Source organism: Triticum dicoccoides, chromosome 2B (genome assembly GCF_002162155.2).
Source record: "Triticum dicoccoides isolate Atlit2015 ecotype Zavitan chromosome 2B, WEW_v2.0, whole genome shotgun sequence".
Taxonomy (NCBI): domain Eukaryota; kingdom Viridiplantae; phylum Streptophyta; class Magnoliopsida; order Poales; family Poaceae; genus Triticum; species Triticum dicoccoides.
The window spans coordinates 807,428,669-807,443,409 of NC_041383.1; the positions used below are offsets into that span (position 1 = coordinate 807,428,669).

A 14,741-nucleotide genomic window follows, 5' to 3' on the forward strand; every position below is an offset into this window, starting at 1 on the left:
CGGCAGGCATAAATGCGGGTGGCCGCCATCCAACGCTGCCGCAAACATTTCAAACTCTTTTTCAACAAGCTGGCTAAAATTCATGCAAAAATGGGATTTCATATAAACATGCCAACATTCATGCAACCACGGCGAATTTTCATTAGATTTCAAATATTTAAAATAAAAAATAACTATTTTGCTAAAGCATTTAGATGTGCTCTAAGTATTGCACATCTAAATCTCGTGTCTTTGATTTTCTGTTAAGATCCGTGCAATCATTTTCTTTTGTCTTTTTTCTTTGTCTTTTCACTTTGATTGAGTCATTTAGATGTGCAATAACCGTCGCACATCTATATGTGCTCTAGACAAATCCAAATAGTAATAATATGTGCGCCAAATCAAGAAATAAGAGATGAAGCCTCCACCGAGCCTCCTTAGAGCTCAGCGATTCTCGGCCGTCGGATCATTTCCCTTGATGCGTTTTCGCCCGTCCGATCGAGATCTGGAGAAGGCTGGGCCGTTGGATCTGGGATCAGCATTGCTGGAATTAATAGTTACCGTCTCGCGGTAAAAATCCCGTGCCACCGCGCGTAATTCCTGTCCCCCACCGACGGCATTTTCGTCATTTCGCGTCATGTGGTATAAAAGGGGCCGCTCCTGTGGAGAGGAAACCTAGCCGTCGCTCCTCCCGCACAGCCGCACTCGCGCCGCCCCCTTCCTCTTCCTCCCGCCTCACCTCTCTCCCCTTCCAAACCCTAGGCCCGAGCTCGCTGTCGCTGCTCTGCCGTCCCTCTCCCCGACCCGACCCGCCACCCTCCTCTATGTTGACAACTTAATCTAGTCGTTGGTAGCAGTAGTTTAGAAGCTTTATTTCCCTTGTTTTCAGCAAAGTTCAGTAGGCACAAGCCGTGCCTGTGCGTGCCGTGCATGTAGGGCTAGGACCCGGTCTTGGTGCTCGTGGGATGGCGCGAGCGTGAGCCAGATCGTGGCGCCGAGGTAGGATCTCTACCGGCCACCGTTTTCCCTTTCTGTAACAGAATAAGAAGGAATGAGATAGACAGAAAAGCCGCAACGATTCACGCGACGCAAAAACTCCAGTATTCATCTCTGTCAGAGTGAGAGCGAGAGAGAAGAGGGATTCCTGACAATTGGCATCAGAGCCTCCTTCGATCCAGGGCGACCATGTCCAACGGCGGCGCACGCACGCCGTCGACGCCACCCGATGGACCGGGCGGAGGACGCGGTACTGCAGGCGACACGGACGGGGCGGCGGCGCGGCCACGCGAACGGAGCCGTGGCCGCAGCGTCGTCAGGCGCGGCGGCAACGAGGTCATCGTGCACGAGTGCGTGGTGCAGGATCGCTCAAACTAAGGCAGCAACATCGTCTACCCCACGCTGACAGCGACGAACTACATCGAGTGGGCCCTCATTATGAAAATCAACCTGCGGGCGCAGGGTCTCTGGGAGGCCGTGTCCGGCATGGGCGAGCCGGGTGATCGAGAGGACATGGCGGCACTCTCGACGCTGATCCGGGCGGCACCGCCTGAGATGACGCCGGTGCTCGCCGTCAAGGACACCGCGCACGAGGCGTGGGAGGCGATCCGCATGATGCGCGTGGGCGTGAACCGCGTGCGGGAGGCGACGGCGCAGTGGCTGCGCAAAGAGTTCGAGCAGATCGCCTTCAAGGAGGGTGAGTCGCTCGACTCGTTCGGCATGCGGATCACGGGCATCGTCAACAATCTCCGATCACTTGGCGACATGGTGGAGGAGACCAAGGTGGTGCAGAAGTTCTTGCGCGAGGTGCCTGCGCAGTACGCCCAGATCGCGTGCTCCATCGAGATGCCGCTCGACCTCAACGGCATGTCAGTGGAGGAGCTGATCGGGCGACTCCGATCGGCCACAGAGCGCTGCTCCATCACCATCCAGAACCACGGCGGCGAGCTTATTCTCACGGAGAAGGAGTGGCTCGCGCGCGCCAAGAACAAGGAAAGGGGGCAGGGCTCCAACTCCGGTGGCGGCAAGTACAAGGGCAAGCAACAGCAGGGCACCAGGCACGGCGGCGAGCAGAACAAGCAGCAGTCCGGGGGTGGTCGCGACATGTCCAAGGTAAAATGTTACAACTGTAACAAGTACGCGAATCACTTCTCCAGGGACTGTCCCGAGCCTCGCCGTGAGCGCAAGGAACGTGCCAACCTGGTACAAACGGAGGAGGAGCCGAAGGAGTCCGCGCTCTTCCTCGCCAGTATCTGCGCGCTCTCCATCACGGAGGGCACCAACGAGCATGTCCTGCTGAGCGAGGAGCGCTCCCAGGTACGCATCGCTGCAGAAGGGGAGGGGTGCGACACGTCCTGGTTCCTGGACACGGGAGCTAGCAACCATATGTCCGGTCGCAGGGACATCTTCTCCGACCTCGACACCGGCGTGCACGGCTCGGTCAAGCTAGGCGACGGCTCGGCGGTGCAAATCGAGGGCAGGGGAACGATCCTCTTTGAGAGCCGCACGGGTGAGCACCTCGTTCTGTCAGAGGTCTACTTCATCCCTAGGCTGCAGAGCAACATCATCAGCATCGGCCAACTAGACGAGAACGACTACGACACCCGCATCACCCACGGCATCCTGGAGCTGCGAGACCCGGACGGGCGGCTGATCGCGCGAGCTCCGCGCACACAGGGGCGTTTGTACGTTTTACGCCTGAACCTGGCGCGCCCCGTGTGTCTGGCGGTGCACGGCGGCGAGGACGCGTGGCGCTGGCACGCGCGGTACGGCCACATCGGCTTCCAGGCTCTGCGACGCCTCGCCCGCGAGGAAATGGTGCGTGGCCTGCCTCCGATCGACGAGGCGGACCGTGTCTGCGAGGCGTGCCTCGCCGGCAAGCAGCGACGCGCGTCGTTCCCGCACCAGGCACTGAACCGTGCGGAGACCGTGCTTGAGCTGGTGCACGCGGACATCTGCGGCCCAATCTCTCCCCCTACGCCGGGGGGAAACGCTACTTCCTGTTGTTGGTGGACGACAAAAGCAGGTACATGTGGCTGCGGCTCCTTGCGACCAACGACGAGGCAGAGGCGGTGCTGAAGCAGTTCCAGGCGGCCACAGAGCTCGAGTCAGGGCACCGTATGAAGGCACTGCGCACGGATCGCGGAGGCGAGTTCACCTCCTCCAGCCTCGGGAAATACTTCGCCGATCAGGGGGTGAAGAGACAGCTTACGGCTCCCTATTCGCCTCAGCAAAACGGCGCGGTCGAGCGGCGGAATCAGACCGTCGTCGGCATGGCGCGCACTCTTCTGAAGGCAAAGGGCGTCCCTGGGCGTTTTTGGGGCGAGGCAGTCACCACGGCAGTGTACCTGCTCAACCGCTCCACGACCAAGAGCGTGGCGAAAATGACGCCGTATGAAGCGTGGTGCGGCAAGCGGCCTGCCGTCCATCACCTTCGGGCGTTTGGGTGCATCGCCCATGTCAAGACGACGCGCCCAAATGCAAGGAAACTGGATGACAGGAGCCAGCCGATGGTGCTGTTTGGATATGAACCCGGCACTGCGGCGTACCGGGTGTACCATCCGGCGACAGGGAAGGTGCACGTCTCCAGGGACATCGTCTTCGATGAGCAAGCCGCTTGGGACTGGAGCAAGCCCGAGGGGACGGAGGATCCAGCACCAGCTCAGGATTCATTCGTCATCGAGGAGGCGTACTGGCCCGCAGTCACCATGGACACGTTCGACGCGGTGCCTACGACACCGATGACGCCTGCGTCACCCGGCACGCATGCTGCAACGCCCACGCCACCGAGAATGCAGCCTCCAACGGCACCCAAGTCCACTGAGCAGGACGGGGAGACGAGTGATGGACAAGCGGCACAAATCAACGTGCACCCAATGCGCACTCGTGCCAAGGAAGGCATCGTGCAGCCGAACACGCAGCTGGCTGACTATGTCCTGCTCACCGAGGAAGAGGAGCAGCACTTGTGTCTGCTAGCTGCAGAGGAACCAGCGTCGTTCAACGAGGCGAAAGCAGTGAAGGGCTGGTGCGACGCCATGGAAGAGGAGATGCGGAGCATCGTCGACAACCGAACCTGGGAGTTGTGCCAGCTCCCGCCTGGGCACCGTGCCATTGGTCTGAAGTGGGTGTATAAACTGAAGAAAGATGCCCAGGGAGCCGTGGTCAAGCACAAGGCGAGGTTGGTTGCAAAGGGTTATGTGCAGCGGCAAGGGATCGACTATGAAGAAGTGTTCGCGCCAGTCGCACGGATGGACTCGGTGCGCTTGCTGATCGCCCTCACCGCGCACCATGACTGGTAGGTGCACCACATGGACGTAAAGTCAGCGTTCTTGAACGGTGACCTGCTCGAGGAGGTATATGTGCAGCAGCCGCCGGGATACGTGCAGTCCGGAGAAGAAGGCAAGGTGCTGCGCCTCCGCAAGGCTCTGTATGGCCTACGCCAAGCCCCGAGGGCGTGGAACGCGAAGCTGGATGACAGCCTGATCACACTTGGCTTCGAGCGCTGTCCGTCTGAACATGCCGTGTACAGGAGGGGCACGGGAAGTTCACTGCTGCTCGTCGGAGTGTACGTGGATGATCTCATCATCACCGGCGCCGAGCATGGAGGAGATCACGACTTTCAAGCTGCAGATGACCAAGCTCTTCCGCATGAGTGATCTAGGCAAGCTCAGTTTCTACCTTGGCATCGAAATACATCAGGAGCCCGAACGGATCACGCTCCGTCAGACAGCATACGCCCAGCGTCTGTTAGAGCGGGCTGGGTTGTCAGATTGCAACTCTCTCAGCACACCTATTCAACCAAGATTGAAGCTGAGCAAAGACGGCGTCGGGGACGGAGTCGACGTAACATACTACCGGAGCATCATCGGAGGCTTGCGGTACCTGACGCATACACGGCCAGACATAAGTTTTGCGGTGGGATATCTGAGTAGGTTCATGGAGGCCCCTGCTGCAGATCATTACGCCGCGGTGAAGAACCTGCTGCGCTATATAGCAGGGACGCTGGAGTATGGATGCGTATTCAAGCGCGGGAGTGGCGAGCCAAAGCTGACAGGGTTCAGTGACACCGATCATGCCGGGGATAGTGTTGATCGGAAAAGCACAACTGGCACCTTCTTCTTCCTTGGTGAAAGCCCCGTCAGCTGGTAGTCACAGAAACAACGGGTGGTGGCCATTTCCTCATGCGAGGCCGAGTATGTTGCTGCCACTACTGCTGCGTGTCAAGGGATTTGGCTGGCACGACTCCTCGGCGAGATGCTGAACGTGGAGACAGTGCCACCAAAACTGTTCGTCGACAATAAATCGGCGATCTCTCTATCGAAGAATCCCGTCTTCCACGAGCGGAGCAAGCACATTGACATCCGGTACCATTTCATTCGGGAGTGCGTGGAGGAAGGAAAGATCGACATCGACTACGTCCGAACCAATGACCAACTTGCTGACACTCTGACAAAAGGACTTGGACGACTGGCATTCCAGGAGATGAGGAGGAGGATCGGCATGACTGAAGTTCTTAGGAAATAAACCAGCCACGACAAGATTAGGGGGGTGATTTGTTGACAACTTAATCTAGTCGTTGGTAGCAGTAGTTTAGAAGCTTTATTTCCCTTGTTTTCAGCAAAGTTCAGTAGGCACAAGCCGTGCCTGTGCGTGCCGTGCATGTAGGGCTAGGACCCGGTCTTGGTGCTCGTGGGATGGCGCGAGCGTGAGCCAGATCGTGGCGCCGAGGTAGGATCTCTACCGGCCACCGTTTTCCCTTTCTGTAACAGAATAAGAAGGAATGAGATAGACAGAAAAGCCGCAACGATTCACGCGACGCAAAAACTCCAGTGTTCATCTCTGTCAGAGTGAGAGCGAGAGAGAAGAGGGATTCCTGACACTCTACACCTTCGCCACGGCTATGTCCGCCCCCACCGGCCATCCGCTCCCACGGGAGAGACCTAGCCGCCTCCTCCCCACCCGCGCCTCCCTCTCCTCCTTCCCCGCCGCCGCCCGGCCTCCTCCACACCCGGGCCTCCCTCTCCTCCTTCCCTACCGCAGCCTGGCATCCTCCACACCCGGGCCTCCCACTCCTCCTTTCCCGCCGCCGCGCGGCCTCCTCCCCACCCACGCCTCCCTCTCCTTCTTCCCCGCTGCCACCCGGCCTCCTCCCCTCACGGCCTCCTCCTTCCACCCCTCTGATCTGGTGCCTCCCTCTAATTCATGTTCTTGTGATTTGGAACGATTTGTGTTTTGGGGGGCTTCAATATGGTGCTTCCCCTTTCCATGTGCAGAGAAAAGGAGAAGAAGGGGTTGGATGAGCAAGAAGCAGAAGGACTAGAAGAAGAAGAAGAAGAAGGGAAGGGAGGTGGGGCCATATGCATGTCCATGGAGGTCTGTCCCCCTCTCCTCCTCTCTTCTCTTTCAGTCTTTCCTTGTACTGCAGCAGCCCTTAATCCCCTTTGATTCGATTTGTTCAGTTGTGTTACTTGTTGTCTCCTAAGAAAAACTAGAGAACCTGAAGAAAATTGTATTGAAAGTAGTTGAACTTCCAGATTGTACACTTTTTTGTGTTACTGAAAGTAGCAGAGCAGGCGAGGAGGGAGACTAGGTCACGCTCTCTCTCCCTTTGTCTCGCGTGGGGAGGAGTGGAGGCTGCGGCTCGCACTTCTTCTCCTTTGTGGACTGCAGAACGGACGGGCGAGACGCTGCTCCTCTTCGTCACGCGAGGGCGACAGTCTTGTCCCGTCCAGGTTAACCCACCAGGAAGATGTATATGCTTGTCTCTGTACTAACCATTGAAAATAAGCAACACCTGAAAGAAATATGCAGTTTGACTATGGATATGCTCATATCACTATATTCAGAGTTCAATATATATTCAGAGTTCAGGGGTAGAGTTGATTTTTCTGCCGCTCTGTCTCCTCTGCACAGATTGGTTTCATTTTCAGATTATCTGCATTTGCTAGGCTTTATTCTGTATGACAGCACGTGGAGCATCACATGCTTGTATCTACTAACCATCAAAAACAGTACCTGGAATATGAAGTATGACTATGTGTATCTATGAGAGATTATTTATTTATAGCCTTGAAGATGTATTCTTCCTGACTGTTGCGTTATGTTCGCTTCCTCGATTAGCACCACATCTTTTTTTTGGACACCAGCCACCATCTCTTGTAGTATCACTGCCAGGCATAATTCTTGTAAATCTATTATGCAAGCAAACTCCTGATTGATGGCCCCACTACCGATGAACTTTGTAACTACATTTACATAGATTCTTGGATACCACTTTTGTACTCTATTTCTTATTACTCATGGCAAATGCTCCTGATACAGGTACTCCTCTTTGGCGTAATGGGCCACCAGACAAGCCAGTTCTCTGGAATGCATGTGGTTCGAGATGGAGGATAAAGGGTACATTGGTGAATTGCACACCGGCGCATCGTCGGGAAGATACTGACGTTGGCGAAGCTGGACCTGACAAGCTGAAGCTCAATGGACATTATTGTTGCTGATTACTGGTGATATGCTCAACTAAGTGCAGATCAGTCTTTTACGTTAGATGCGTTTGCATGGACCAGTTGACATGTTTTCTGTTTGCAAGTTCTTGCACAATTAGAAACACCGTAATGTATTTCAAATATAAGAAACGCTGTATTATTAGCTTTTGCCCACTTAAAATTGAATGAATGGCGTTCGTTTGACGGTGTCGAATGAATGATGTTTGTTCATAAAAGGACACAACTCAACTCGACAAGATGAGTAATAATTGCATCCTACAAACATGAGTTTTCTGGCTTTCTAAAAGATAAGTGATCTGAAGCCGATTTGGCATTCTTCTACGTCCCAAAAATTTATTGTATATACAGGATACTCGATGCCGGTCTAGACTTGGAGCAGTATGCCAAGTACCTGGACCTGCGGCGCTTTGGATCCGTCAACCATAGCGGGTTTGGCCTAGGTTTGGAGAGGATGATCCTTTTCGCCACCGGACTTGACAACATTAGAGATGTCATTCCCTTCCCGAGGTACCCTGGGAGGGCCGATCTCTGAAATTGGCTGGAACCACTCCCTGACGATCCAAATTAACGCCCAAGTAACAAAGTGCCCCTGAAGAGATGGGTAATTTGTAAGTTTTATCTTTGTTTGGCATAGTTGCTTCCACAGGTTGGATTGATTATGTGAGCAAGTAGCTGGGAGATAATTTGAAGGCTGCCTTTAAATTCTCAAACCATAGGAATGCGAATTTAATGTGTACTATTGATTTTCATGTATTACTGTTTGCGCGCGTCCAATAATATTTGAGTGTATTTGGATCTACTTTGGGGATATTTGATTTGTGGAAGCGTCTCAACCCCCAACATGGGAGCCCGCATAGTATATATTGATCTCACGATGGTGTTACAGATGGATTCTATTGTGTTCTGTTGTATAATCAATTTTTCTTTTCATTTTTTTCCAGAATTTACTGTTCATCCTGAGCTCAAATTAGCTCGGGAGTAGAAGGGGACTTTCGGTCCCAAGTTCGATTCTCACTTCTGCCATCCAACTATTAGAATTTCCTTTTTTGTTTTGACGGTTGCGTGTTACTGAGCCGGCCCGCTACGCGTCACATGCGAGCGCAGCTGGAGCTTAAAGCGCCCAATAGGAGCTCCTGGGCCGATCACTTGGGCTTGACGGACATCCACGAAAGGAATCAGTGTACATGACCCTGGGCCATATGTTTAGCACTTTTGTGAGGATGCGGGGCTTCTTTTTTTTTGCTGAGAACTTATGACGACAAAAAAGTTCTGTGTTGCATTTGAGCTCAAATTCCTCTTTTTTCGGCCGAAAGCTGTCATTTCCCATCATATATATCCCTGCTCTATCTTCCCCTCCATCGACATATGGAGGACCTGCCCACTTTCATTGAAGATTTTTTTGCCATTGTTTGATTTTGCCTCATCTCCAAATTTGTTCACATTGACATGGGACTACAATCATCAAATTCCGTGTTTTTTTAGCTTGTCCTTTTGTCATCATGTGTGACCCTTTGATGTGCTTCCCATCCGGAAGCAAACGCATTCAGAAATCTGATGTTCATATTACCATAATTTTAATCTGCTCCATATATGAATGCCCCTAATTTTGTAGAAATCTGTTGTGTTAAGAGCCTGATATAATGTTGGCATTTAAAATATTTCGGCGGATCAATAACATCAGATTCATGAGTGGCTCGTGGCCATTGTGTTACATTGTTTAAAACACAAATTAATTCTCAATTGCTCGCGCAGTTCTTGCCAAAAAACGAAAAACAGCTTCTGTAAATACAAAGATCACAGGCACAGAGACTTGTACTATTGTTGGGCCATAGTTGGGCTTCAGTGGGCACTGATTTACTGCAAGATTCCAGCTGAGTGTACCATTTTCAGGAGGCACTGATGCACTGAAGACTCCAGCTGAGTGTACCATTTTCAGGAGGCACCGATGTACTGCAAGACTCTAGCTGAGCCTCCCTCTAGAGAGGGGCTGATATATTCTTGCCAATTAGTATGATGGTTTGCAAATGTGCATAACTGCAGTAAAGTATGTCAATTCTGTTTTTTTTTCGCTTGTCCTTTTGTCATCAAGTGTTTGTGTTCGCCCCTTTCATGTGCTTCCCATCTATAAGCAAACAAATTTAGAAATCTGATGTTCCAGTTACCATCTCCCAATTTTACAAAAATCTGCATGTAAACCATTTCAGCGGATCAAGAACGTTGGGTCATGTGAATGGCTTCAAAACCACAAAGTTCTGTTGCTAGTGTAGGGCTTGAGTGGAAAGTGATGTGCTGCAATACTCCAGCTGAGTCCAGCATTTTAGCAGGATATCACAGAATGATACGCAATCTAACAGCAGCAGATGAATGCTTTTCAATAATAGTTTAACATTGCAAATAACAGCAGCTGACGAATTCGTTTCAACAATAGTTTACCATTGTGCATAATAGCAGCACAAGCAAAAAAGAATTATAGTGCACCACCAGTCCGCCATGCTAAAAGTCAAAAACAATAGGCTCGTTAACATCACGGCATAAACTTGGAGCATCAGATCAGAAAGAAACACAGCACTACATGAAACACAGTGCGGAAACAACAATGCAGTTATTTTACTGCCTGGTGGATGTGTATAATTTCACCGAGGAAGAGAGCTCATCGAAAGGCGAGCGAGCAAGCGGTAAAACACCTCAAAGTTGCTCACGGAAACTGAAATTCGTGAAACAAGAGAGGATACCCCAACTTCAAGTCCCTATTATTAGGAACTTCAAAACCCTAGAAAAGAAACTTGGGATCCCATGGTGGGAGCGAGATGCCGCTCGTGCCACCTATTCAAGGGTTCTTGACGATGAAGTTCTGGCGGCTGATGGGGTTCATGATGACCGGCGGCCCAGCGGTGCGAGGCCAGGCCTGGAACTTGGCATCCGTGGCCTGAAACCACTCCTTGTCGGTCGCGGTCTTGCAAACAGTGCCTATTTCCAAAAGTAAGAAGCAGCGATTAGATGGATTCTTACAAGAGGTTAGGCACAGGCATCCTACGGGCATATATGTAACAGCATGGTACTACTCACCTCCAAAGATCTTCTTGTCAGAAACGGTCGTGTCGCAGACGTACGCAATGCCAAAGGATCCGACCAGGGCGCCGATGATGTACTTTGTCGCCATTGCTACTGCACAGTGAAGAGATGGGACATATATATTGTCAAATACTCCCTCCGTCCGAAAATACTTGTCATCAAAATGAAGAAAAGGGGATGTATGTAGATGTATTTTAGTTCTAGATACATTTTTTTTTGTCCATTTTGATGACAAGTCATGTGCAAGGGTGCAGATGAACTATCTACGGGTTGTTTGTTGCCCAACAAAAACTAAGAGAGATCATGTGCTCTTTTCAACATGCATGCATATCCGGTGCGTGGATGTGTAGGGATTTAATAACCACCCACCCAAAGCTTGTTCGCCGGCGAGATTTTGTGCCCATTTCAACATGCATACTAGACACAGCAGACATGTATCATCATATTCAAAAAATGAAACCATGCGGTCTATCCAGAATTAAAGTAACAGAATTAGCTCCACCAACGAAACGTCGCCACCCATCATTCCCATCGGCCGCCGATTAACGACCCCGGCCCGCGAACGTCGCAGCCATGCAAAGCCTCAGAATCCTAGGCTAGCATGGATCACCTAGCTACCCAGCACGTAAACCAGATCAGGCGGGAAACAGCGACATGCGACACAGATCTGCGGCACGGGAATCGGGGGAAAGGACGGATCGCCTCGAGATCCGGTCGTGGCGGGGGGAAACAGCGGGTTTACCTGGCCGGCGAGGTGGGCGATCGAACCCTAGGACGGGAGGGACGGGAGGGGATGACGGAGCGGGGCGAGGAGAGAGAGCAGCTACGGTGAGAGAGGAGGGAAGAGAAAGGTATTTTGGGGTACAATTGTTACTAGAGCGAATGAGGGTGGATCTGGAGGGAGAGGGATGAGGATGAGGGTGCGGAGCCGTCGACGAGCGCCAGATAATGGGTCTCTGTGACGTGAAACCGAGGACGTACAGTAATTATTAGTCTGAAGAATAATTGTTCAATGTAAAATTTGTCTTAATACAGTTGAGTTCATTTTTTTGTAAATTGCCAAATGGCTGGGATACTAAGAATGGGAAAAACGTCATGAGTAGTAAATTAATAATAATAATAGTATAAATTTTGGAGATACGGTCCCACTCAACCTCAGCATCTCTATCTAGCAGAGCCGATAAATGCCCAACCTGCAAAATTGATTTACAGTTAGCAAGCACGTTTTGCCCCGCAGGGAATAGATACCGTAAATTTTAAAAAAAATTGAAGATAACATATTCGCGTTACAATCGGACCTTCCCCAAGTTACACACACACACACATAGTTCATATTTCATCACTACACACACACCTCCTAGACGGGGGAGGCGGTGGCGGCTCATGATGGCCTCACGCCGAGGTGATACTCGCAGGCAGACTTGTACACTATGTGCGTGAGCTGGTACTCTGCGCCCACCTCCTCCAAGCATGCGGCGACGCCCTCTTCGCCGGCGTGTCTTCTTCACGACGAATCGGGCTTTCTCAAAGTAATTGTGGAAAAAAAATGTGGCTCAAAGTAATAATATTTGATTGGAGCAGAAACGTGTCTTCTTCATTCACATCTACTCCCTATATACTTGCAATTTCACAAACACACCTTGTTGAAGCCGCCAGAGAACTGGACGCCGCCACCTTGAGGGGTGGCTGAAGCTGAACGCCAGCGGCTCTTTCTGCGAGCGGTCGAGCATCGCTGGTGTTGGGATGATTATTCGTGACAGCAATGGAGAGATTATCGCCTCATCTTGCCGTGTGCTCTACTCCTTCGCAGAACCTCTGGAGGCCGAGTTGTGCGCATGCATGGAGGGCGTCTCCTTGGCATGCCGATGGACGCGGTGTCCTGTTGAAGTGGAAACGGACTGCCTGGTTGCTTATAACATGTTTACAACAACAGGTGCGGACAGGTCCATGTATTCCATGCTTGTTGATAAGGATAGAAGATTGATGGAAGATGGAAGGGAGTTCAAGCTATTTCACGTAGCTCGTGAACGCGATGGAGTGAGCCATTACTTGGATAATGTTGGTAGAGTAGAGGAGCGCATGGTGGTGTGGCTTGCTTCAGGGCTGGGAGATTGCAAACCTCTTTTTACCGGGAGATTGCAAACCTCTTTTTACCGGTTCAGGTAGGTATCAGTGAACCATCGCTGTTCGTCTAGTTTTGATTCGTGCGGTTTGGCAGCCAACAATCATTGTATCTCAGCGTATTTCAACTTAGCCCACCCGTATTCATCATTACGTCGCATCATGCGTAGGTCCCACCCATGCATGATGAATGAGACATCCTCTCTCTGCTGCAAATGCATGAAAGCGACACATCTATCTCATCTCTCATCCTGTAAACTCATGGCTTTTATTTTCTATTTGACATTTTCAATCATTTATATGTTTTAAACAGTAATTTCGTTTTTGAAACATTTTATATATTTGAACTCCTAACACTAAGACCTTTAGAGCAAGATCAATATTGGATGGATTTTGGACACGTTTAAATTTCAACCTCTAATTCCACACATATTCTAGCGAAATCTGTTATTTGAAATGAGTGGAAATGTGTGAAACATCTTCTTTCAAACATGTGAATTTGATTGTTTCAATGCATGAAATTGAATATTTTAAACATATGAAATGGTATATTTCAAACTTATGAACATATTTCAAACTTATTTGAATTTCAGTGAAATCATTTTTTGGAAAATTGTGAAATTGGATTTTCTTTTTTGTAATTGTAACATAACTTTCATTGAAAATATGTGAAACTTATATTTGTCAACATGTGAAAGTTATTTCACTCATCTTATTTAAATTTCAGGAAAATCCATTTTTGGATCTAGTTATTTGAAGCATGTCAAATTTATTATTTCAAACTTTTTTAAAAATGAGCGAAATTTGTTTTATGAAGTGAGTGAATTTGTTTTTGGAGAAAAATGAAATGTGTTTTTTGAAATAATTGAAATCAGTAAATCAAAATGACTGAAATCAAGTTTTTTGCCAAAACATGTGAAATATGTCTCTTAATAATTCAAATAAGTTTTTTTTAAATGAGTGATATTATATTCTAAAATGGGTGAAGTGAGTTTTATGCAACAATGTAGGTCCATTTTTAATATGAGAAACTGGTTATTTCAGATATGTGAAATGGATTGTTTCATGTGTGAAACTGATTTTTTTTTCAAATATATAAATATTATTTAAAGAGAAACATTTTTTTGTTTGATGAAAATCATTTCACAGATAACTGAAATATATAAGATAAAAAGTAGTTTAAATATATCCAAGATTGATCTTGTTCTGAAGATCTTGTCACCACGATTCCAAATATATAAAAAATTTCAAAATGGACATTTCATTTAACAGATATCAATCATTCAAAATATGAGGATGAAATTAAATACATGTCAATTGTATGGAGACATGGAACGCATGCAGCGCCCATCTCTTGATTCTCACATTGTCTCTCTCTGTGGAAAAAGTTGTCAGTCACTTTTTGTGTCAAGTCGTATTTCTTAGTATAGCTGCTGGAATGAATTGTCTTGTTTATACCATGTTAGACTACACGGATCTTGATGAAATTGATGGACATTCGATTTCCCATCGGTACATACCGGTTCCAGTAAATTTACTTATTCGGCCGGGAGATGTTCCTAGCCTGTGTACTAAAGACTTCTTGAATGGTTAAATAATAATAACTCTTCTCCCCCCCGCAAAAAAGGCGTCAAACCAAGCTCACTGCGTGATTCGGACACTGTGCAAAAAGTCGCAATGGGAGCTTAACAAACGGGCGCCTCCAGCATGCACGCATGCCCGCTTGGGCGAGGTCGGCCCCGGAGCGCCATGACTCGCACCGCATCCACTCTTCGTGTACAGTGCTGCTGCAGCTACTCCTCTTGTCGTGTACGGATTAGGCAGGGACTTCTCCAGAATGACAAACTCACACCCAGGACGATGATAGCGAGGTTGCGAAGTGGAGGACACACCCAAAATGACACCATACACACCGAATCTCTAAATACAATGGTTGCACGCGATGTGATGACCCACAAGTATAAGGGATAATCGTAGTCCTTTTGATAAGTAAGAGTGTCAAACCCTACGAGGAGCAAAAGAAAATGACAAACAGTTTTCAGCAAGGTGTTTTCTGTAGACACTGAA

At 49.4% G+C, this 14,741-nt stretch overlaps 1 protein-coding gene and 1 long non-coding RNA gene across 3 annotated transcripts; one reads left to right on the forward strand and one right to left on the reverse strand.

Annotated features, from left to right (window-relative positions):
* Nucleotides 1-5,908: 5,908 nt before the first annotated feature.
* LOC119368921 lies at nucleotides 5,909-7,674 on the forward strand. Its single transcript, XR_005176779.1, has 2 exons — nucleotides 5,909-6,348; nucleotides 7,297-7,674. It is a non-coding gene; the product is annotated as an uncharacterized LOC119368921 (long non-coding RNA).
* Nucleotides 7,675-9,895: 2,221 nt separating this feature from the next.
* Nucleotides 9,896-11,441, reverse strand: LOC119368922. Of its 2 annotated transcripts, none has more exons than XM_037634031.1 (3): nucleotides 11,296-11,441; nucleotides 10,548-10,646; nucleotides 9,896-10,448 (listed from the first exon to the last, which is right to left on the reverse strand). In XM_037634031.1, exons 2-3 carry the CDS (start codon nucleotides 10,639-10,641, stop codon nucleotides 10,309-10,311), a joined length of 234 nt encoding a protein of 77 aa, XP_037489928.1. In that variant the 5' UTR covers nucleotides 10,642-10,646; nucleotides 11,296-11,441; the 3' UTR covers nucleotides 9,896-10,308. The 2 variants fall into 2 exon arrangements, with proteins under 2 accessions (XP_037489928.1, XP_037489926.1); XM_037634029.1 differs by having other exon boundaries at nucleotides 10,548-10,643; nucleotides 11,296-11,398.
* Nucleotides 11,442-14,741: the final 3,300 nt, after the last annotated feature.

Bases quoted from the DNA above. Each gene is read 5' to 3' on its own strand.
- LOC119368922 (XM_037634031.1), bottom strand. From the start codon at position 10,641: ATGGCGACAAAGTACATCATCGGCGCCCTGGTCGGATCCTTTGGCATT. The intron at 10,449-10,547 runs GTGAGTAGTACC...TTTTGGAAATAG, and splicing joins TGACAAGAAGATCTTTGGAG to GCACTGTTTGCAAGACCGCG.